Source organism: Apus apus, chromosome 17 (assembly GCF_020740795.1).
Source record: "Apus apus isolate bApuApu2 chromosome 17, bApuApu2.pri.cur, whole genome shotgun sequence".
NCBI classification, from domain to species: Eukaryota; Metazoa; Chordata; class Aves; order Apodiformes; family Apodidae; genus Apus; species Apus apus.
In genome coordinates, this window is record NC_067298.1 from 2184523 (window position 1) to 2206767 (window position 22245).

The following is a 22245-nucleotide window of genomic DNA, read 5'->3' on the forward strand; positions in this document are numbered from 1 at the left end:
AAGAAAACCTCAAGCTTAACCAGTATTATCTGAATAACCTGTTTTCAGTAAAAACATAAATAAATAATATGACTACATTTCAAAAGTAGAAAAAAATACAATAATATATAACTACCTGCATTTCTAAAATCAGGTATACATGAAATAAATTCTCAATCTAAAAAAAAAAAAGTTACATTCAAATTATCATTCTCCTCCTGAAGAATTTTTTCCCCATTTTTAAAGGATATCACAAGTTACAGCATTCAAGTATGAGGAAAAAGGCTTAATCTTTATTTTGGTAGCACACAACACGTATTGTACAACTGTAACCAACATTATTTATATAAAGATACTTCAAATTGGTTGCATCTATTTTATATCATTACTGCATTTTACAGCTGTTTGTGTGGGATTAAATAGTTTTAATTGTTTTAATTATGAAATATCAACCTCTGCCAGATACTCCTGTATTTGACTTAAGAGACTGGAGGAGAAATTAGCCTTTTTGTCTGGGTTTAGAAATATTTGTTACTGGCATCTTTAAAGCATGAGAAAAAAAGAAAGGGATTCAATAGTAAAAGAGAGAAGCAGCACATTCATCTGGCTGACACCAGCCTGAGTTTACCAAAGTGTAAACACCCTTTAAAATAAGCTACATCTCAAGTCAGGAGCAGGTTTTGGGAGCCCTGCTGTCTGCAGGCTGAGCATGCCATCAAAACAAATTAACAACAACAAAAAAATATCTATTGTAATCCTCCCTGCTGTACACATGGCAAACAAGCTCCAATGCTCTAGACTTCTAACATTAAATCTGCAACAATGCATTTTATCTTATTAAGGAACGATAGCTCATACTGTGTTGAACAGGAATAACTTGACTCAAAGTTAAATACCAAGTACAAAGTCGGGGTGTGGGGGGGAACAGGACACACAGGAATTTTCATTATTAAGCAAAGGAAAGCTAGCAGAACAAGAAAATCTAATTAACATCTCTTTATTATAAGTGCTGCACCTGAATGCAAATTCAAAGTGTTATCATAAATGGTTCAACTAAGAATGCTATGGAGTTTTGACAACAATTTTTTTTTTTTCCCAAAATAATTATTACAACTACTTCCAAGAAGATATAAAAAATGGGTACAAACTGACTTGACTGAGTCCATTACAAACTGTCCACATTAGTTATACCTCAGTAGTCAAAAAGAAATGCAACAAGCTCACCTAAGGTAGAAAAACAAGACCAGGTCTCTCCTTGGACCTCCCCTCCTATGTCTCAGTATTTTTATTTACTTTTTTTTTTTTATGTTAAAGCATTATTCTGAATCTTTCAAAGCAATTCTGGCTAATATTATTAAAAATATTTTTTTAAATATTAAGTATTTTTTTTAATTTATCAAACAACATTTAACTGCAATGACAAGACTTTACATGCTGATGTATAACCCTTTTTTTTCTTTCCATTGTTACAGTATCAGCATTCAACTCAAACAACCAAAAAAGCTTTGCTAAAACCTGAAAAATAAAAAGCTACTTCTCTACACATTTTTTTTTCTTTAGGCTATCACACATTTAATAATTTTTTTAAGAAAAAGCTTGATTCTTTTTTCTACTTACAGAGCAGCTTTAATTTTCTCAGGGTGCCTTCACAAAGACTATTTGAACAACATTAATATGTCCATGACAACAGAAACAACATTTAATACCATTTCCTAGAATTACTATACCTGATGAAACAAGCAGCAATTCTGTAGCTTTGCCTTCAGTTTTCATAACGTCTTGCATGTCATTTTCTATTAAATATTCTCTGATTTAAGAAATGCAAATCATCTCCATTTTAACTAAAATCTCACAGCACCTAATTACCAGCAATTCTTTTCATAAACTCAGTATTTTAATACTGCTAATTCAAAGTTCTATGTGAAAAGCTTCTTTTAAAAAAAAAAAAAAAAAAGTCCCAAGCTGTACTAGTCACTCTTACAATTAGTATTCCCGTAGTTTCGGGTAACACAATAGATACAGTCCGTGGTTTTGCAACAGTCATCATTTTGATAATGATGCTTATAGTTCATGATGAAATCATCAGTTTTTAGATCTCTGCCATAACACATCCTATAAAATCATGAGAACTTGACTCTGAGAGTTTCTCACGCCTTCAGAATCAGTGAACATAATGGGACAAGCTGATACAAGCCCTCCTGACTTATCTACTGAGCACATCATTAGGTTGTATGAAGTATCCACAACCTCAGTTTTTCTGAAGAAAGGCAGATAGATCATTCCCCTATAAATCAATTACTGTCAGGAGCTTTTTCACCAGAATTAATACACTGGTGTGTTTGTGTTAACTACATGCAATAGCGAAGGTGCTGCACAGCAGAAGAATGTGAAATGTGTCTATCAAGCAGAAGATTCTATTAGTCAGATATTGCAGTGCTCATTTCTCTTAATTGAATTAGGAAGAGGAAGAAAATTGGTGTGGTTTTATCCTTCGAGAGATGGGCCACTTTTGAGGTATCCGCTGAGATTAGGCTGTTAGGAAACGCCATGCCAGTTAAAAGAGGGGGTTGGTCAGTCTCTCAAAGAGCCAAGTCAGCTCCCCAACTGCAGCCAATCCACTCCACCCTCATTTCACTAAAGCAGGAAATTCCCTCCTTTCCCTCCCCAACCGGCTCGACAGGCTTGCCCCATAGCCAGCTGCTGCCAGGACCTGCCTCTTCTCATCCTACCCACCTCCACTCCTCTCTCAACAGCTCCACCTAGATTTCTACTTTCATCTTCTGAATGAATGTTCCTTCAGTTTTCAAAGAAAACTCCTTCAAGCCCATAGCTGTGGCAGGTGACTAGCACTGCTGAAAACTAGGCCACTTCTGTGACTCTGTTTAGGTGCAGGAGGCTGAAGCATAACGTGTGTTTATCTCAACTCTGGCACCTAGTATTTTCATTTGGTTTAAAAAAACCCCACGACACACCATATATAATATGAGGGGGAAGACAGTCAAAAGAATTTATTACTTTGTATTGGGTTCCAGTGTTCCACTACAGTTAAATTTAAACTTTGTGTTACAGTTCCTGCACTACCAGTTGCCAAAGTGGTGTTTTCCGGCACCCCGTCTTCCCTGAGACACCACGGGAGTTGGCTTCCTCTCTTCACCTGGGAAGAAGGATTCTAGAAACCTGAAAAACTGGAAACATCAAGAGGCTAAAACTGAGGAAAGCTAACCACAAGAAAGCTTTTATAAAGAATCATTATATTTAATTGTTTAAAGCAGAAAAAAAAATGAGTCTCCTCAAAGAACGTAAACCAAAGAAGCCTCATTACATCCCAAGACCACCAGGAAAGCCATTTAAGTACAAGTGTTTTCAGTGCCCCTTTACTTGCAATGAGAAATCCCATCTTTTTAACCACATGAAGTATGGGCTCTGCAAAAACTCAATTACATTAGTATCAGAGCAGGATCGGGTTATCAAGTGCCCAAAAACCAGTTCCTTGGAGCCCAAACAGATCAATCAGCTTGAATCCACAGTCAAGCCAACTTCTTCTAAATCTGTCACCAATGGACTGGCAAACCTCGATTCAAAGCCACCCTTTTCTTTTGCTAAAGAAGATGCCAAGGAAAACGTTGAACTGCAAAACCAGGCAACAACCACAGCAATTCAAGGACAAAAACCAGTGATGCAGAAGGAATTAAGCCCGGCCAGTGTTACCACAGAAAGCACCATTGGCATGCAGCCCCTCCTGGACAGCATTGTAAGGCCCTCTGCTTTTGTTCCTGTAGGAGAACACAGAGATAGTAAAGGCCCAGAAACCAGTGAAGTATCTGAAATGGTATCACGCTCTAACAAAAGTTCAGCTTTTCACACTAAGTCTGCATTTCATGCACCAAGTCACCCGTGGAAAGCAGGTTCTCCTTTTCTCCCAGAGTTTCCACATAAAATTGCTCCCACAAAAGGCTTTGGTTCCATTTCACCTTACATGCAGCCAATGATTCCTGAGTACTCTCCTCATTTTTATGAGCATAGGCTGGCTATCTACACACCTTACTTGCTACCAGGTAGCTCAGAGTGTGAAAGCTCTGCTCTATCTGTCTATGGCACACAAGATCAAAGACACTTTCTTCCCCATCCTGGGCCACTTCCAAAGCCCATAAATGCATCAGCATATGAACACTATCGATTGTTCCAACAATACCATTCCACTCCTCCACTACCATATGGATTTTGTAGGCCAACAGATCCTCCATTTTACAGATTTTCACATGTAGCTGGTATTAACAGAGATCAAAATTCTCATCTAATGGAAGAAACTACCTTGCTGTATCCAGCTTCTTTAAGCCCCTCCCAACAATACCCTCTAAGCTCACATAAAAAACAAGGAGATTATGAAAAAGAAATCACATTATTGCATGACAAAAGTCATTCCAAAGATGACCAAAACGAAAGAGAGAATGCTAAAATGAGCCCTCTCGCAGGAAGTGCAGCAACAGGCTCCCCTGGCAGACCTAGTCCAACCAACTTCACTCAGACCAGCCACACATGTGAAGGCTTATTTGACCTCTCTAACAAGTCATCTTCCACATCACTTGGCAAGTATGATCAACCAGAAGAAAACTTCACAGCTTTCAGACCTGTGAGAAAAAGCACTGATCAACCGACTCTACTTCCAAGTGTGCAGACACAGCAAGATCGAGGGGATTCACCTACCAGGTAAAATAATCAAATCACTTTGCAAATTCTTGTCAGGTTTACTGGGGACACACAAAGATAGATGGACACATTTCAAGCAATGCCCCTAAAATATATTTAAATTTACAGCATTGAGATAATTTGTTCTGTCTTAACTGTGCAAAGCACAGTACCATTTGCAGTTGCTATGGTGAACAGACCACTCGTTTTCCTTAAATGTATCAGGTGTTTCCAATACCATTAATATGCATGTGTCTTTTTCAGGCAATTACCCCTATTACAGTGTTGTGTATGGTGAAAGGGACTTGGGGGAGTTAAAGGAGAAACAACAAAATTATCAGACTTCTAGACAGATTGGTTTTCTCTTCTTCCTGTCCACTTCCTCTGCCCCAGTTTAAAAGAGCAACCAATAGTGAATTCTCTTTTCTCCTCATTTCTTTCAGCATTAATGTCACTGATGAAGATTCACATACACAGAATGAATGCCATAACCATGAAGGCTCACTGTCCAACACTGAAGAAGACACAGGGATAGCTCCCCTTAATCTTTCAAAGAAGGGTGACACAAACACAGGACCTGTTCACGAGCACGCCTATAAAAACACATCCAAAACAGAAAGCCAGAACTTTCTAGAACTGCAAGACATGCCTCTGAACCTCTCGGTAAAAGATTCCTGTAACACAGGAAGCCTGAAAACATCATTCCAGAGTCCACCTCATGATAACAGTGCTGCTACTTCTCCACACACCGAAAGAGAAACCTCTGGAGCAGATGCATGTAGCCCCAAGAATCCTACCAACAGTGCCTGTGACAAATCTTCTTTCACAGCTCAGCATAATGAAGCACAAGATTTAAGAATAATTGACAGCTGTGATGAACAGAAGCAAACAGCAGCTGTAGCTCTCTGCCAGCTGGCTGCCTACAGCCCCAGCAAAGTGAGAGTGGACAGTGAAGGGCAGAGTCCTCAGGACAGCAACGCCTCATGTACAGAAGCTGCTCTTAATTCTACTGATACTCAGGATACTCAGTGCAATCAAAAAGTAAAAGGACAAAAAAGGACAAATCAAAAAGAATCAGCAAAATCCCAGCAGGGCACTAAAAGAGCAAGGTCAAATGACTGTAGCAGAGTCTTCACTTTAAGAAAGAGAACGAGAGTATCTTAGTCTTTCACTTCCCATGAGTTTCTGGTCATAGAAGCTAGTTACCAGCACACCATAAAAAGTCTACAAACCATCTCCTCTTGGGTTTTATCCATGACAAGATACATTCAATCTCTCCCATGTAAATAATGTTCATAATTTTATATTAATATTTTTAAGTAACTTGTATAAGATTGCATAAGCTCAGATTTTGATGAGTGAATTTTTGCATTCATGACTAAAGCCAAAGTACATTAGATGGAATCTTTAAGGTTTTTTGCAATTGTATTAATGTAAATTAACTTCTACAATGTTTCCTTAAAAGGTGTTTAAGCTTTAGAAACAATACTGTCCAGAAACATACTGTCATAGTCTTTTTCAGGCTTAATTTCATTTAGTAGGTTTTTTTGTCTTTTTTCTTTTTAAAAACATTATTTCACTGTGCAGTAGTTTAAATAAGCTTAAGATTCAACCTGGCTTTTTAGAATTTACTGTAAAAACTGTTTTGGGTATGAATGCACTTTGCCATGATGCCATACAACAAAACAGCAGACCAGGTGTTGTTACTCAGGGGCAGACACCAGCTAAAACAAACTGATCCAAACCTTGTATAAACAAAGCTTTTCTTATGTTGAACCAAAGAAATTTAGCAAATGCAGTTTTTTAACTGAACCACTATGAAAGCAATACTGAAAATTTGAAGATCTAAACAATTTAGGTGCCTGATCCTCTGAGCTTAGACAAACACTGGGCAACCTTCAAACTCTAAGCCTAAAAGGTTATTCATATAATTTATTTCACCTGAGGCAAACTCTCCTGGTGAAGGTCTTATTTCTGTACTCATGTATCACTAATTACCAGTTTCAGTGTGCTTCTACATACATCCTAAAACTATTTTCTGCTTCTATGATTGTGTATATAAACTTGCAATTTTTCAAATAAAACTGTGACCTGTCCTTAAAATATGCAAAGTCATTAATGAACACAAATACACTCACTACACTATCTGTAACACAATTTTGAAGTAAAATTAGCAAAGGAGTTGTTAGCTAAATCTTCTATTTACAAGCAGAAAATGGCATGGAATACCAATCAACTGTAAAAAAGCAGCTTCCTGCAGTAAAGGAAGTTCATGATGCAGATTAATTCATCCACCCTTCAGCTCCATATGACATACCTCAGAATTCCCCCTGCCTTAAAGCTGTTGTCCACCTTACCCAAACTTCTGCAAAACTTTAACTAACATAAGGCTGTTCCACTGTGTAAATTTGCACATTATGCACCATCAGACCAAGTAAAACAAACCCAGACTAAGCACCATTCACTTAAAACTATGGGTAGACAATTCCCATTGACTCATTATTCACATAAGAGACACCCTCACCTGATCTTTAATTTAATCTTTCATTGAGAAAAGCTCTTCCTAGATTATTAGAAGACAAGAACATCAATCTGAGCTTGAACAAAGGGAATATGGTAAAAGTCCAATTAACTCAAATTACAACAGCAAGGCACTATGAAAGTGTGATGTATCAAGCTGTACATCAGTACGTGCTGAAACAAGGAGAAAGAGTTTCTTTACAGGCCAAGTTTAAAGATCAGGGACCTGTGCTACCAAAACCATAATTTCCAAACATGAAATTACAGATCTTAGTGTCACCACTGCTGTTTGTTAAACTGCATTAGGCTGTTTGCCTCGTTCATCTCTGGAAGCAGAAAGTTTCACAGTTTCCCTTAACCATAATTTTTAAAAAATCTCATTCATCTCTCTTATTGTTCATTTATTTGTCAACAAGGAACACTTTTTGGTGGTTTTCCATACAATTCAAGGATTTATTCTTCACCATCTCTACTGCTCATTAAAACAAGCTCCAGCGGTGAAGTCTCCCTCATCTCCTGAAATCAGTTTTACTCTGATGAAGACAGAACATGGCTTGTCATTACCAGATACATTCTTCACCAGCTACACTTAAGTCTTTCCAAATTCTACCCCTACAAATTCAAACTATCCTCTTTTACTCATTCCTCACAGAATGACACCTTTGTGCCTTCTATATAGCTCATTCTTGAATATCAGATAAGCAAAGGAAGTGCAGTTTAATCAAGATAGTCTCCAGTTATGTTTCTTACCCATCTTCTCATAGATTGACTGTTGGAATTCTTAGTACTTTTTTGTTAATAAACTTCCAATTCCTATCAAACCACTTTTCCTGTTCTCCCCTCCCCATCTTAGCTTTATATTCTTCCACTCAACTAATAGAAGGCTACATCTTATGCAATCTGACAAATTAAAAATTGGCATATAAGCCTATGTATCCTAAGAGTGCCCTTTCCAGGCAGTGAACTCCCACTGCACACCGGCAGAAAAGGAAGGCTGTAATGGATACAACCATCATACTCATTCTACATACACAGAAACTCAGCCTAAACAGTGAAGAGAGGTGATTTCAGAGCACAAGCCACATCACTGACAGAGCCAGGCTTCACTCATGTCTTTTCCAGTCCTATACAGTACCAACATTGCACGAAACTTCCAGTTTAGATTACAAAATTCTATGACATGAGGCTATCCTGAATCCTTGGTGGAAGTGTACAGTTTCAGTTCTGTTAGTGCTGAGATACAGGCTCACCTTTGGGTGACCTCCCATTCTTAAGTTGGGTTGTTTATTTTTTTAACTGTTCCATCTTTGCCACACAAGGGCAAAAGTAAACAGAAAAGGGAAACCAACTGAAGGTGCTGCACAAAAATTCTCACATGCTAAAGAGATAATGTGTTGGACATGAACTCTCTTCATGGAAACAGAACAATAAACTGTATTAAATATTAAATATCATACTTTACAGTTTCTTCTAGAACAAGACAACAGATAGACCTGCAGAATAAAAAAGATTTGGCAATCTGACTCACTAGTATGAAACATCAGCTTTGAAACATTTTTGAAAATTAGTGTTTTACTTCTCTGTTCAACACAGGAGTAGCAGATGAGAAGAATCATCTAGCCCAAAATATTGCTATAAAAGTGCCAAATACCGGATGGTTACTGCTCCATTATGCTTTTGTCATTTCAACTTTAAAAAATTTAGCAAAATCACAAAACAGAGAACCACCATTTTCACCTTCATAGCTCTGTTCTTCAGTGTATGTTGGTACACACAGAATACACTAAGAAACAATTCCTCTGCCCTGTTATTTTTCTTTCCAACCTGATAGTTCAAAAACTCATTAAAAATGTAAACAGTTCATTGTATAAATTATGCAAAATTGGCCTCTGAAATTTCATCAGAAAAAAACAGCATAAGCTACTAACTTTAAAGTGCAAGTTAGTCACCAATTATTTAATATATTCTATTTTAATAATGACACTGGCACACTACAGAGGCATACAGAATTATTTTTATACAACTGTACAGAGAAACATGGGAGGGAGGAAGAAAGAAGAAAACCCCAAGAAACTAATTTAATTTTGGAAAGAAAAATTTATTACTTATAAAAAAGGCACACCCAAGACAATGATTCTGACAGAAGCAGTTCAAATATCCCCATAGGTGTACTTTTTTACTCTAGAACAGTCATCATTCAGCCCCCTCACATCAGCAAATTCCAGTCTATTGCTACACATCTAGTCTCTAATACTATAAATTGTTAATTCATTAACTTACTGACATTCAGCAACTATAACTCACCATCTGAAATTCGGGAAGGGAGTAACAATCCTCTTCTACCTAGTTCAGCCAGAGCCAGGCATCCCCCATGCCATGCATTGTCTGTTTCCTGGAAACTAATTTTAGAAAAAAGAGAAGTTTTGTTAAGACTACCCTTCTGATTTTGGATTTTGTTTTTAATGGTACATTTCTAACATTTTAAAAGATACACAATCCAAATCAGCATGTGTTTAATGTGTTATTAATCCTCTTAGGCTTCTAAAATATAAGCATGACAAGTTGAACACGTTTTCCCATTTTGTGCAGTATAAATACTGCTAGAATAATGATCAAATAAGCAAAAACCTCATTTATCAATAGAAATGTGAGCTCAGTACAGAACAGCACAAGACCTGACAGAAAAGGAAAACAACTTTCTAGTACACAGGCAAAAAAGATGTAGATTTACTCAACAAACCCAAACTAACTAATGAATTTTGGGCCAAACACAGTCTTTACCTAGGAAAAGAGGGTCAAGTGCTAAGTTTCCAGTGAACACATATGAATGACTGCAGTGAGCAAACAAGTGAGTTTATCCACCTTTAAAAAACATTTTTTAAAAAACAGACCAACCTGTAGTGAATATAGCAAAACCCATAAAAAATGGCAGACAATTGTTGGTGGACTGGCAGATAGAGGAGTGAAAAGGGAAAAGCCTGCACAATGTATGACTAAACATGCAGAAAGTTCACTTTGTACTAAAACTAGGAATAGGAATGTAAAAATAAAACATGGAACAGACAGACTAGGTCAGATTAAAGCTTCATCTCTCCCAGTATCCTGTCTCTGACATGAACCAACAGCAGATGCTTGGCCAAAGACAAAGGATAAAGGACCATTCCCTCAGCAGCCTCCTCCTAGCTTTGGCAATCAGCAATATGGAAACTTCCCAAGCAGAGGTTGCAGTCAGCATGTCATACTTAATAACCTCTGATTGGACTCTCTTCCATTAATTTGTATAATCCCTTTTTGAACTCCCTTTACACTTTTGGCTTCCATAACATCCTGTGGCAATGACTTCCACAATTTAATTATAATTGGGTGAAAAAGTGCTTCCTGATGCTTCCCAGTTCTTGCATTATGAGAAAGAGTGAATAGTAAACAATTACTCTCCCTCTTTCTTTCACATTTATGACTTTATATACCTTCATTATATCCCTCTACTTTTTTTTTTCTCACTTGGAAGAATCCCCATCAGTTAAATCAATTTTCAGTGATTCACTTCTATTATCTCTTCCTTTCTTAATAATATCTAACATTCAATTTGCCTTCTGTTTTTCTGACAGCTGCTGAGCACTCCTGACATTTTGACAGAACTATGAGTGACATCAAGATCTCTTTCTGAGCAGCAGTAACTGTTTCACAACTAGCTGCATCTTTCCCTAAATGCATCAGTTTGCATTCATTAGACATTATATTTCATGTGCCATTTACAGTCCAGTTACTTAGGTTTCTATGTTTCCTTTTTTTTCCCCTTTAGTTTTCACTACATTAGCTAACTTTTAATCACCCATCGATTTCCTTATCCCTTTGTTCACCTTCTTCCAGGAGCCTTTAAGAGTATCCTGAACAGCTGAGGGCTCATGCAGACCCCTGTAGGACTGTGCTGAAAATCTCACCACACTGTGAAAAATGCTCACTTGTTTCTTTCCTGTCTCTAGTCTTCTCATCTATCTACATGTAAGACACCCCTTGTTCTGATCCCAAGACATATAACTTAAAGTGTCTCTGATAAACACCTGACATTTTTATTCTGGTCACTAGATATTTACTGCACAGAATATAGAAGAGGTTCCCTTTGTCCTTGACTACATTTGCTCCCAGGTGTTTCTGAAGAAAGCAGGTCACTCAATTACTAGCTGGATTACTCATGACTATGACTTGAAAAACAAGAAAACATGGTGAGTCCAGGTCTTTGAAGCTCCAGGGATAATTGAGATCAACAGCACCTCTTAAATTAATCATAGTAATGCAGGGGAAGTATTGTCTAAATAGATACTTTCCTTGCAAGTTTTTAAGACTTTATACCTTCTTGTTTTAATGTGTTCTTTGAGCTGGTATTTTTAATTTGTACTCAAAAGCAGTATGAGAAGATTTTCTAAAACTGAGTACATCTGAGTGGCAAACTGACCATCAATAATATTTTTGGCAATAAAGAAATTATCTTTTTTGTTTAGTCTAAAACACTAGCTTAGATCTTAAAGCTCAAGTACTCAATGCAGATCTGATGAGCAACTTGATACAAAAAAAAAAGGATATGATACTGGCTTAATAATGTAGCCCTTTACATGGAGGCAGAAATAAGACATCCAACAATAAAGTGCACCAAAAAGAACATCCCAGCTGGTCTAAGTGATCAAACCAGTTTCAGCAAGCCCCAAAGCCTCTCTCTGACATTACCCAGCAGTGCATGCCTTGCTACTGTGTGAGAACAAACATATTGCAACACTCTCAAAAAAACTTCCACACTTTGGCAGATCATGGGCAAGTTTGCAGAAAAACACTTTTTTTTCAGGTTTATACCTTTAACATCCACAATATCCTGCAGCAAGAAGTTGTTACAGTTTACCTATATGCTGTGTGAATTACCACCACCTTTTCTGTATTCCAAACCTACTTTATTAATTTGCTTCTAATAATACAAAATCTAGAGGGCAATCATTTCCATGCCATTCATCATTTCATAAACCTCAAGTGTACTGCTTTTATCCCTCACTCTTCCTAGATGTTCCAGCCTCCCCTCACGGAGAGTTTGCTCATCTCTGGTGATCCTCAGAAACCTTTTCAGTACCATTCCCAGTTCTGCTTTGTTTCTGAAGATGCACAGAACACTCGAGACATGAGCACACCAGGGATTTTTAAAGCAGTCCTTCCACATGACCTTAGAATGGGGTCAAGATGTAGGATCAGAAATAATTTCTTTATTGACCACCCTTAGCACATCCACACCTTGGAAGATTTTGAAAGCTAGGAGAAGGGAGGCAACAAAATTTCCAAGTTTTTAGACCTTGTCCTCCTGTTTCATAAGCAAACACATTTCATGTAAGGCATGAAATAAGATTTTTACCTAAAACAGTCCAACAGAGACCCGATCACATCATCTGCTAATTCCTTTGGAAGTCTTCCAGTTATTCTACCAATTCTACAGAAGTTAAAAGAAAAAGAAAAAAAAAGAAACAAAAAAACCCCACACAATGATTCATTAGTAATTCATATGATGAATAAGTCTAATAAAAAATTCACTTAAGCTGACTGACTTCAAGATGACAATGCACTAAACACCATTACCCCAAAACAATCTCCAACTTGCAGCAAAAGCTACTCACTGGTGAACTTCACACAGAAATACAGCTTTAAAGTGGAAAAGAAAACACATTTTAGAGAAATGCTACACCCTTCAAATCAAGTTGTACCCAGAATGTTTCTTTCCAAAGCTATCTGAAATTCTGCTGAAGATCAGCCCAAATTCATATCAGAAAAAGACACAAACATGCTTTAGACCATGAGCTGTGCTAAAGCCAACTGAGGTTACTGTGAGTACTGACAATACACACGAATTATCAATCACAGATTGTATCAGGCTGTATTTCTAAGTTATTTCAGTTTATTAGTTTAGAATAACCATAAAAGAAACCTACCCTTTTGCTGCAGACCACCTGACAACAGTGTCTTTGTCTTTCAGTCCAACCAACAATTGCTCTGCAGATAATTTTATTGAAACAAAACAAGTTATTTTTCATTTATCAACAGAAAGCCTTCTTAAAATGTTTAAAATTCATTTTCTTCCCAACATAACTACTTTTTCGTTCTATTTCTTCTATTTCTCACACAAGTACTACTTGAAAATGAAAAGAAAGATGTTTTCTAAAAGAGAAAATATGGTTTGAAATTTTAAGTACTGTGGAAGATTCAGAATGGAGGTCATGTTGCTTTTTTCAGTGGTTCATTGTATCATTCAGTTTTATAAAAGTCTTCTGATGCAACTTCTGCCTGTTTATTTAGAGCATAACCCACCAGCAAGCTAGCAGAGGGCCTGCTGGATGACTGCATACTAATAAAAAAAGGCTTTTCTTTTGATACTACCACAGCTTAAAAATTTCAACCATAATCCTTTAGCTTTCATGTAACAATATTTTTTGCTTTTCTTTATGAATTTTAATTCATCCTTCATCCATCAGAGGTTCAAGGTATCTCTCTCATACTACTGGATTAAACTAACACATTTCAACAACTCCATCCTCCAACCACACCACAAATGCTGCAGTATTGAGCTTCTGCTTGAGATGCTGAAATCCAAATCATTTGACAAAAAATAGTATATTTTAATCAGTTCCATGAAGTTTTCTAGTCTTTCCAATTGCTCACATTAGCAGAGATATCCATGACTCTTAGCACTACACGTTGTTTTCCAATATATGTTTAATTTGCAGGCATTACAATAACTTCTGTCCAGTTTCAACACACCTACAACGTTTTCAATCTCTCCTGGAATGTCATATTCCTCTTCATCATCAGCTTCATTAGCAGCAACCGTTATGACTTGACTCTGCACAACTGAGCCCTGAGCTTGCAGATTGGCAGCCAGAGATCGACAGCCACGCTGGTATCTGCACAAGACACAGAAGCAGGTTATTTATTTTTCTGATTTACCTTGCAACTGAAATAGGTACACACTGTCATGGAGCCTGCTGGTCACTTGGTACATCCTGTCACGGAGCCTGCTCAACACCAGGTACAACCTTGAGAGAGGACTCTCTTACTTGAGAGAGTCCAGCAGGGGCTGCAAGGATGATGCAGGGACTGGAACACCTGCCTGAAGAGGAAAGGCTGAGAGACCTGGGGCTGTTCAGTCTAGAGAGGAGAAGCCTGAGGGGGGATCTAATGAATGTCTATCAATACATGAGGGCATCAAAAAGGCAGGGACAAGCTCTTGTCACTTGTGCCCTGTGACAGGATGAAGAAGTATAGGAAGTTCCACCTCAACATGAGGAAATGCTTCTTTCCTGTGAGGGTGACAGAGCCCTGGGACAGGCTGCCCTGAGAGGCTGTGGAGTCTCCTTCTCTGGAGACTTTCAAGACCCGTTTGGATGTCTTTCTGAGTGACCTGCCCTAGTTTTTTGCTCCTGCTCTAGCAGGGGGGTCGGACTTGGGATGATTTTCAGAGGTCCGTTCCAACCCCCAACATTCTGTGATCCTATCATGGAGCCTGCTCATCAACAGGTACATTCTGTCATGGAGCCTGCTCATCAACAGGTACATCATATCATGGAGCCTGCTCATCAAGTTCCTATACCTCCCAGTGTACAGCTCTCCAGTTATTCAGTGATTGCTTTAAAGGAAAAGAATCCCATTCTCCTTCCTCCTGACCCAGTTGTCTCTTTTCCAAGCTGAGAAAAGCCAGACTGTTTAAATGATTCCTTTTTATTATCTCTCCTTTCCTCTTGCAGCATAACCTATTTTCCACCCCTGACAAAGAGAGGCAAAATTCCCATGCCATAAAAACCTCTGCAAAACCTTAAAAAAATAATAATACTGAAAATCTTATTTAAAATTGTTTTTTAAATGTTAAAGCTACCTCATTACTTTCAGTCCAAGCTGTACTCAGATATTTAGCCTGTGGTGTAGATACATTCTTACAAGATACACTTTACATGCTAAACTGACTTTTGCCATTGGGCAAGGTACATTCTCCACCTAAAAAGAATTTTCTATGCCTAAGGACGTTCTCAAAAGTTGGTAAAAGAAATACAATAAAAATAGTCACCAAGGGAGCCTGCAATTTTAAAATATCAGTGCGAGAAATCTAAAAAAGACTTTGCCCTCTGGCAGTAAGTAAAACCAGACACCAAAACCTGACTAATATGCAAAATGAAAGTGGGATTGCAAACCACTTTTCCCCTGTGAACCTTCTACTGAATCAGGGTAGAACTATGTCATGGAAACAGTTATATTCACGCTTACAAAATTGTACTAAATCAACTTCACTAACAAAGGTCAATGTCTTCCCATCTTTATCAAGTTATGCATTATATAGGAACAGGCTTCTGCTTGTGTAATGTGCAACATCAAAAGCAAAGGCTTTGGCTTGTCAAGGCACTAGTTTACTATAGCAAACTTGAAAAAAATTACAGGAAACTAAACACAGCAAAGAACTCTGCTATTTCCAAGTAGTGCACATGAAGAGTGTGTTCATTCCCAATTAACACGAGGACTTCTCTCTCTCTCATTTAGGGGAGGAGAGGTTAGGAAGGCAGAAAGCCAGTAGCCAAAACGATGGATTTAGGTATTTTTAAGTTTTTTGACTGCTTTTGGATTTATTTCTTTTTTCAAACGGTTTCAGCTTTACACTAACCTCCATTTTGCTACCTTTGGTTTCACAAATGTCATTCCAAGCCGTTGGACAAGTTTCATCCCTAGCTTGCGAAGAACCATCTGATTAGTTTCTGACAGCTTGCAGTTATCAAGACATTCAAGTACAGTGGCAGCTGTAAAAGAAAACAAGCACACCAGAAAAATTGCTTTAAAAACAACCTCAGTAAGAAAATGTTGTAAAGTTTTGAAAATCCTTTAGAAGACTTAAGAGTTTTAAAGGCCTTACTGAAATGCAAATGTCTTATGATCTACTTTGTAGGAGCTTTGACACTGGTCAAATAGTGGCAATGGTAAAATCCTTCACCTGCCAAACAGGAAGGATTGCTTCTGACTATGAAAATTATAATTAATCTAGATTCTGAGAGCATTTATGCCTCCAATTCTCACTGGAAGTAGGACATTCATGTATCTTTCAGGGTCTAAGAATTTTTAGTATTCTAACAGAACTAGGAGTCGGAAACTCAGTTAATTTACTCTGCAAGCAGTTTGTGCATCCTAAGAAAGTGTCTCATTTCCTTATTTATTATTTTCAGGTAGCACCAATTAACTGCTCTGGCACAGAAATCTTTATGACAATGAATGTCCATTAACATTTACACATGAGAAATCCTGTGCCTGTGTAAACAGTCAGCAACAAAACCCTTCATTTGAGCACATCAAAGGTAACAAAGTCTATCAAAGTCTAACAAAACAAACATCATAGAGCGAAGGAGAATCTTGGATTAATGAATATAAAGTTCCAGGATTCAAACTTTTCACAAGGAACATACTTCTCTTACAAATATGAGTCCTTTTGCTTTTTCAGCCTGCAACAATTAACGATTGTTTTGAAGGCTGAGCATTAGTTACTAGAGACTAACAGTTTGAGTTCTGAGGGACTTTTTGCTATAAGCCCTGCACACTGGCAAAATATTCTGGAACCTCTTATCCCAGGCTGGTATCAGGGTTTTCAAAATGCTGACAGATCAAACAATTGTTTCTAAGTCTGAGAAATTGTAGGATGTGACTTAAAAAACTGAGAAGATTTTCAAAAAAGTTTATGATTGATCCTGACAGATACAAAGGCAAAGCCAGTAATGAGTATTATTTTGATATTTTAGAGCAACCTGGATTTTTTTGCAGTTTTAAAAGCTAGGAAGACTTATGGTTTAGGAGGAAGAGACTGCAGAAAAATCAATATTCACAGACAGGAAAAAGTACATACATGTATATAAATATAAGCCTCTCCCAAGTATTGCCAATTCTTGAATCACTAAATAATCTACAGGCCCATGCAAATGGCTTCAGAACTGGTGCTTATTTTTTAATCAAGTCTAAGTTATAAAAGATTTTAATCAGCTTCTTCCTTTGTCATTTGTCTGTTTTCTTTTTTCCTATTTGATCCTCAGATCTGTTACAAACTGTAATAATTAAAAATCTTGGATTTTTTTTTGTTTGTCTCTCACATTTTTAGTATCCCAAACAGTTTATGTATCAGTATTTGCTGCCTAGTCACGAGCATTCCAGCTTTTCTATGGTAAATTTATCCAGTGGTATGCCCCAGGTTTTCTCTTATTACCAGACTCACAGCTACTTAATATTCTTACTATAGGCCCAAACACTTAATTCTACCAGCAGGGTTAATGTTGTGAGCCAGATATCTTCCCTTCACACTGATTTTGTCTATTCTGTTGTACAGCTGCATCTTTTAAATTACAGAACTTTGTGTCATACCCTGCTTCATCTAGCCTGTTTCTTTTTGTGCTTATCTGGCAGCCTTGTTACTCTTCCAGCTTCTACAGTACTGCTACTTCTATGTGATGACAGTCCTCAATATTTTGTTTGTTCCTGATCACCTTTACAGCACCAGTGTCACTTCATTCTGTTTGTCTCCACTATCTGACCTCCACCTTTCCCCATATCTTGGGCAGTGTTTGCATCTCAGACTTAGTACCTGGGATAATGCAACTGCTCCCAGCACTACATCTATGAAGTTTCTTCTCAGAAGTCAAAATAATTGCATTAAGTGAAATCAAAAGAGAAATTACATCATTGCTTGATTCTTGAGAATCGCACAAATCATATTTCTTGTGGTAAGAAGTGACAAAGTCTTTTGTAGTGTTTTGAATTAGCCATCATCTGCCCCTACCTCTCTTTACTGTTACCAGTATAAAAAAAGCTAGTATTTTGCAGTCAGTTCTGATCATATTTCAGGATTCACCAGGAGATGAATAAAAGTCCAACATGTGGCTATAGTTTTTAGGAACTTCTGTGCTCTCCTTTCAGGTACTTGTCCATCCCTAATCCAGATTGCATCCATAAATCTCTTTGACTTATAAAGGACTGTAAGTCTCTTTTCACTAAAGCCTGTTTCTCATTTCAACAATATCACTATATGATCCTAAGATTTTCTGCAAAATTGTCAGCAGTGACATGTATAAAACCAGTTTCTGTGCTAAGTAATTTTTTAAAATACTTTCCACATCCTATAACTTACATGTCCTGTCTTCAGCTGCTGTATTATAGCAATGGTCAATATGATCACTTGCCAGATTCTTTGATGAGGTGTTCCAAGAGAACATGCCCTGGTTGTGTCTGCTCCTCCCTCACTTTGCCATTTCTTCTTTTCTCCCCCTCATTTTGCATGCTTTATAACTTCCCTGTTGATTTTGCTCTTTATCTGTTTAATCTTTCTGTCTTTTTTTACTGGAATGGCTTTAAAAACAAAAATCAGGATAATACAAACTTACCATATGGCAAACAATCTTCTCTTTTGCCATGTTTAAATAACTGTGCCTACAATTAAAATAGGGAAAACAAACATGAGAATATAGAGATTCCAAAGCATAATATATCCAGCCTATAGTTCTAAAATTCTTTTTAATGTTCTTGCAATCATCTGTTGTGTTTATTAATTTAAAGAGTGTAAAAGGAGAAAGTCTCAGGGTGCAGTTTTACTCCTTTGTAAGTCAATGCAAGCCAAGGATACTGTAGCCCAGCCCCCTGCTCCCAGCCATACAATCACACAGCCAGCCAACTCAGGGAGATGAGTTGGCCGAAAAATACTCAAAAGAGAATGAAAAAATGTAAGGAAAAAAAGAAAAAAAAGCCACTAGTTTTCAGCCAGCTCAGCTCTCTGAACCATCCAGTTCAATGCAGGTGCAATCACAGCACCTGTTACCTCAAACAGCTCATGTTCCTTTGAACCTCTAAAAAGTGAAGCAGAATCTGTAGCACATGAATAAAGACAGAAGAACTAGGGGAACACTATGTCCTGTTTGGGGACCTCCTGATGAGGAATGTCTCCAAACTGAGCAAGCCTTGCTTATGACGTGGACAACCCAGCACACACCAAGCCTTTGGGCACTGCAAAGCAGCAGGATGGGTGGATAGTAAGTGTTTCAGGACCTTCCTTGTTACCAGGACAACACAGAGAGGCAGGACTCAGCCCAGGCTAAACTGGTGAGGATTTCACCTTGTTTCTCCAACAGCTTTTGAGAATTCTATGTTAAACTAAACAAAACCTGCAACAGAAATCTCTGACTGCAAGCCTGCTACACATACATCTCCAACAGGCAATTCCTGTACCAAAGGATTTGAAGAAGGTAAGAAATTTCAAAATAATTTTCCATACAGTTAAATATTGCAGTAAGATTAAGCACCAGCACTGCAGTGAGGCAAATGGGCTGTTACCACCTGACAAAACATGTTACACATCTTAAGTTTTCTTACATGCATCAAAACTCCTGTGTTCAGCCACTTATTTTCCCTTGCTTTGTCATTCATCACAAGAAAAAGCTTCCTCAATAAATATGCCCAGGAGTTAAACAAGAACAGACTTACCTTAAAAATATGTACTTTCTCACACATACTGAACACACACTGCAGGTGTGGTTAACAGCAACAAAGGCAATAAAAACACCCTTAGGCTATGTACCTATTTCATTTTGTTGTTAAATTGCGTTTTAGGATCCTCAGTTAGCACTTCTGATCCACTCTACAGCAAGCTATGTAGGGCAAAGTGATAATATACACTGGATTCCTTAAGATTTTTAATGTTTTCACAAGAAACTAGGCAATTGTAAGGGAACCTTTAAAACCTACATTTACAAAGCAGAAATGCTACAGAACTACTTCAGGCTCAGAACAGCAGCTGATAGAAGTAACTACCAAAACAAGTGGTATAAATACAGTATAGCTTTTATCAATACAGCATATCAATATTAAAAAGAATAATTCCCACTAACATACAATACTCTGCTTGTATTATAAAGCCTAAAGAAAAGAGGACAGAAAATCTGCCCATCTTTGGTATAATTAAGAAATCTAGAGTGCCTCTAAAATTTTTCTACCTCTTTGCTGAAAAACAAAAGCTCATTTCTTTGCTTTGTTCCTATGTTCTCTATTAAAACCCCCTCAGGCAGTTTCTTCACAAGGTTAAAAAGTTTGTAGCAGAGACCAGGAGACAGTGAGATATTGCAGCAATTCTGCAGCAACTTCTACTTATCCTGCATGCAACTCCAGCTAAGAACAGATACTCATTTTAAGGACACACAGGCTGCCTCCAAATTATAGGATTATATTGAAAAATATTCAAACAAAACACAGTCTGATTCCTGAAGCAGTGATAATGTAAAGAAACAGCTTTTCAATACAGTCTTGGGAATGTTCCTGGACATCTGCATTTGGATGTTACCCTACACTTCTCAGCATACTGTCCAGGAGCTCCTGCACAGATGGAAAAGAATCCTCAAAACATCTACACATTTTCATTCTTATGTAGTTCCTTAATTCTGGCACCTTTCTACAAGCTTCTCTGTGAGTTTTCACATCCTCAAGGCCAACCCTGAATTCAGTTTTGACTCCTCAGCAAAAACATGACTAGAAGGTATCACCTCTAAGCAAGATGTGGGAAGAAATGAACAAACACACGAGCAGGAAATGAGAAAATACTCTTCAAATATTGTACAATATATTTTTTTAATGCTGTTCTAAAAAATTGCCTCACATGCCTAGGAGTCAATTTAGAAAAGTGACCTTGACAGATTCCATTTCACAACCATTTCTTTTATTTTCAGAACAAAAAGGTGAAACGTACATTGTTTCCCTACAACAGTGTCACTACAACCTTAGAACAACAAACTATCTTCACATCTGATTTTCAAAACAGAACATCTGGTCGCAAACAAAATACTGCAAGAATTTTTAATACACTTTCAGATGTTAAAATCATCACAGCAACTGCTGTAAATTAATTGAAACACAGATTAAGGGATTTTATTCTACTGATGCAAGTGTTCAGGGGAAGTAACACTAAAGAATTACCACAGTTACTGTGTTCAAATTGGTAACTAAACTTAAACAAAATGGGACTTAACACTTTTTTGCTCAATAGATTATGTTACCTACCGACTCTGAAACAAACACAATTGAAAATGCCAAATGTTTGAAAGGAAAAAAGTTCTGTTTACATCCACTAATATCCACTGCAGGTCAGACATAACATTCTACCAGATGACTAGTGTTTCAGCAAGTGATACATCAGGTATTTGTCTGCATCAGAGAAAAGTTTAACAGCCATAAAAAAAAAATAAATAATTTTTAGATAAGTAAATAGGCAATAACAAAACTGTTGAGAACTCCTCCTCAGATATTCAGCACAGCAGGAAAGCCAGTGTCTGGTTTTTGTTGGTTTGGTTTTGTTCTCGTTTTTTTTAATTTAGAAATTTGAAAATGTTGTCATTACTTCTTTATGATGTCAAAGCATGTAAAAGCCCAACTTTACCCAACTTCTGAGCTTAGGAGATATCATTTTCCCAGGGAAAATAAAAGAGCACTTTAACCTGTGTTGGACTTCGGGAAAAACAAACAAACAAACACCAAAATAGAGGATGTATTTTCTTCTGGCATATGCTACAGCCATGTATGTGAGTCTAAGTTACTGTGTCAGAGAAATCCTGCAAAGCTAGAGTTGACAGGGGCATGTAATAAAAGGTAAAGCACAGAATGCAGGAAGAGAAAACATTTTAAAACATCTAGAAAAAAGGACAAAGCAACATTTAGTATACAGCTTAAACTTCCTGCCTTGAAGGAAGAAAAACATCCAAGGCACACAATTTCAAAAAATCTGATACAAACAAAATCATTGCAAAGCTTGTTTTGCCACCTATGAAGCCATTTTAGTGTCAGCAACGAAGAATATTGGAAGTGAGGAGCCTATCAGAGCATCCAGGCAAGCAAAGTTACACCACGGCCTCCTCACTGTAATGAGGACATTCAGCACACACCAACCTACCCAACCTGTTGAACTGTTGAAAAGTATGTGACTCCCTCTCTTATAAATAATTAAGCCACCTACAAATTAGAGAAAATCAGTGGTGTGCAAGC

The 22245-nt window shown here is 37.4% G+C and overlaps 2 protein-coding genes across 3 annotated transcripts in view; one reads left to right on the forward strand and one right to left on the reverse strand.

Moving 5' to 3' along the window:
* TBCD (tubulin folding cofactor D) overlaps positions 1 to 22245 on the reverse strand; it is a 126327-nt gene that overhangs the window by 88023 nt on the left and 16059 nt on the right. For both annotated transcript variants that reach the window (XM_051634672.1, XM_051634673.1), the window contains 6 exons: positions 18609 to 18654; positions 15860 to 15992; positions 13972 to 14114; positions 13146 to 13206; positions 12575 to 12649; positions 9490 to 9584 (listed from right to left, as the gene is read on the reverse strand). In XM_051634672.1, the coding sequence (XP_051490632.1) occupies positions 9490 to 9584; positions 12575 to 12649; positions 13146 to 13206; positions 13972 to 14114; positions 15860 to 15992; positions 18609 to 18654 (553 nt within the window). The remainder of the gene's footprint in view (positions 1 to 9489; positions 9585 to 12574; positions 12650 to 13145; positions 13207 to 13971; positions 14115 to 15859; positions 15993 to 18608; positions 18655 to 22245) is intronic.
* ZNF750 (zinc finger protein 750) lies at positions 3260 to 5829 on the forward strand. The gene is made up of 2 exons (XM_051634680.1): positions 3260 to 4686; positions 5109 to 5829. Exons 1-2 carry the CDS (start codon positions 3260 to 3262, stop codon positions 5827 to 5829), a joined length of 2148 nt encoding a protein of 715 aa, XP_051490640.1.

Excerpts from the sequence above, each read along its gene's own strand:
- ZNF750 (XM_051634680.1), top strand. The coding sequence starts at position 3,260 with ATGAGTCTCCTCAAAGAACGTAAACCAAAGAAGCCTCATTACATCCCA. Across the intron at positions 4,687-5,108 it reads CGAGGGGATTCACCTACCAG|CATTAATGTCACTGATGAAG; the intron begins GTAAAATAATCA and ends CATTTCTTTCAG.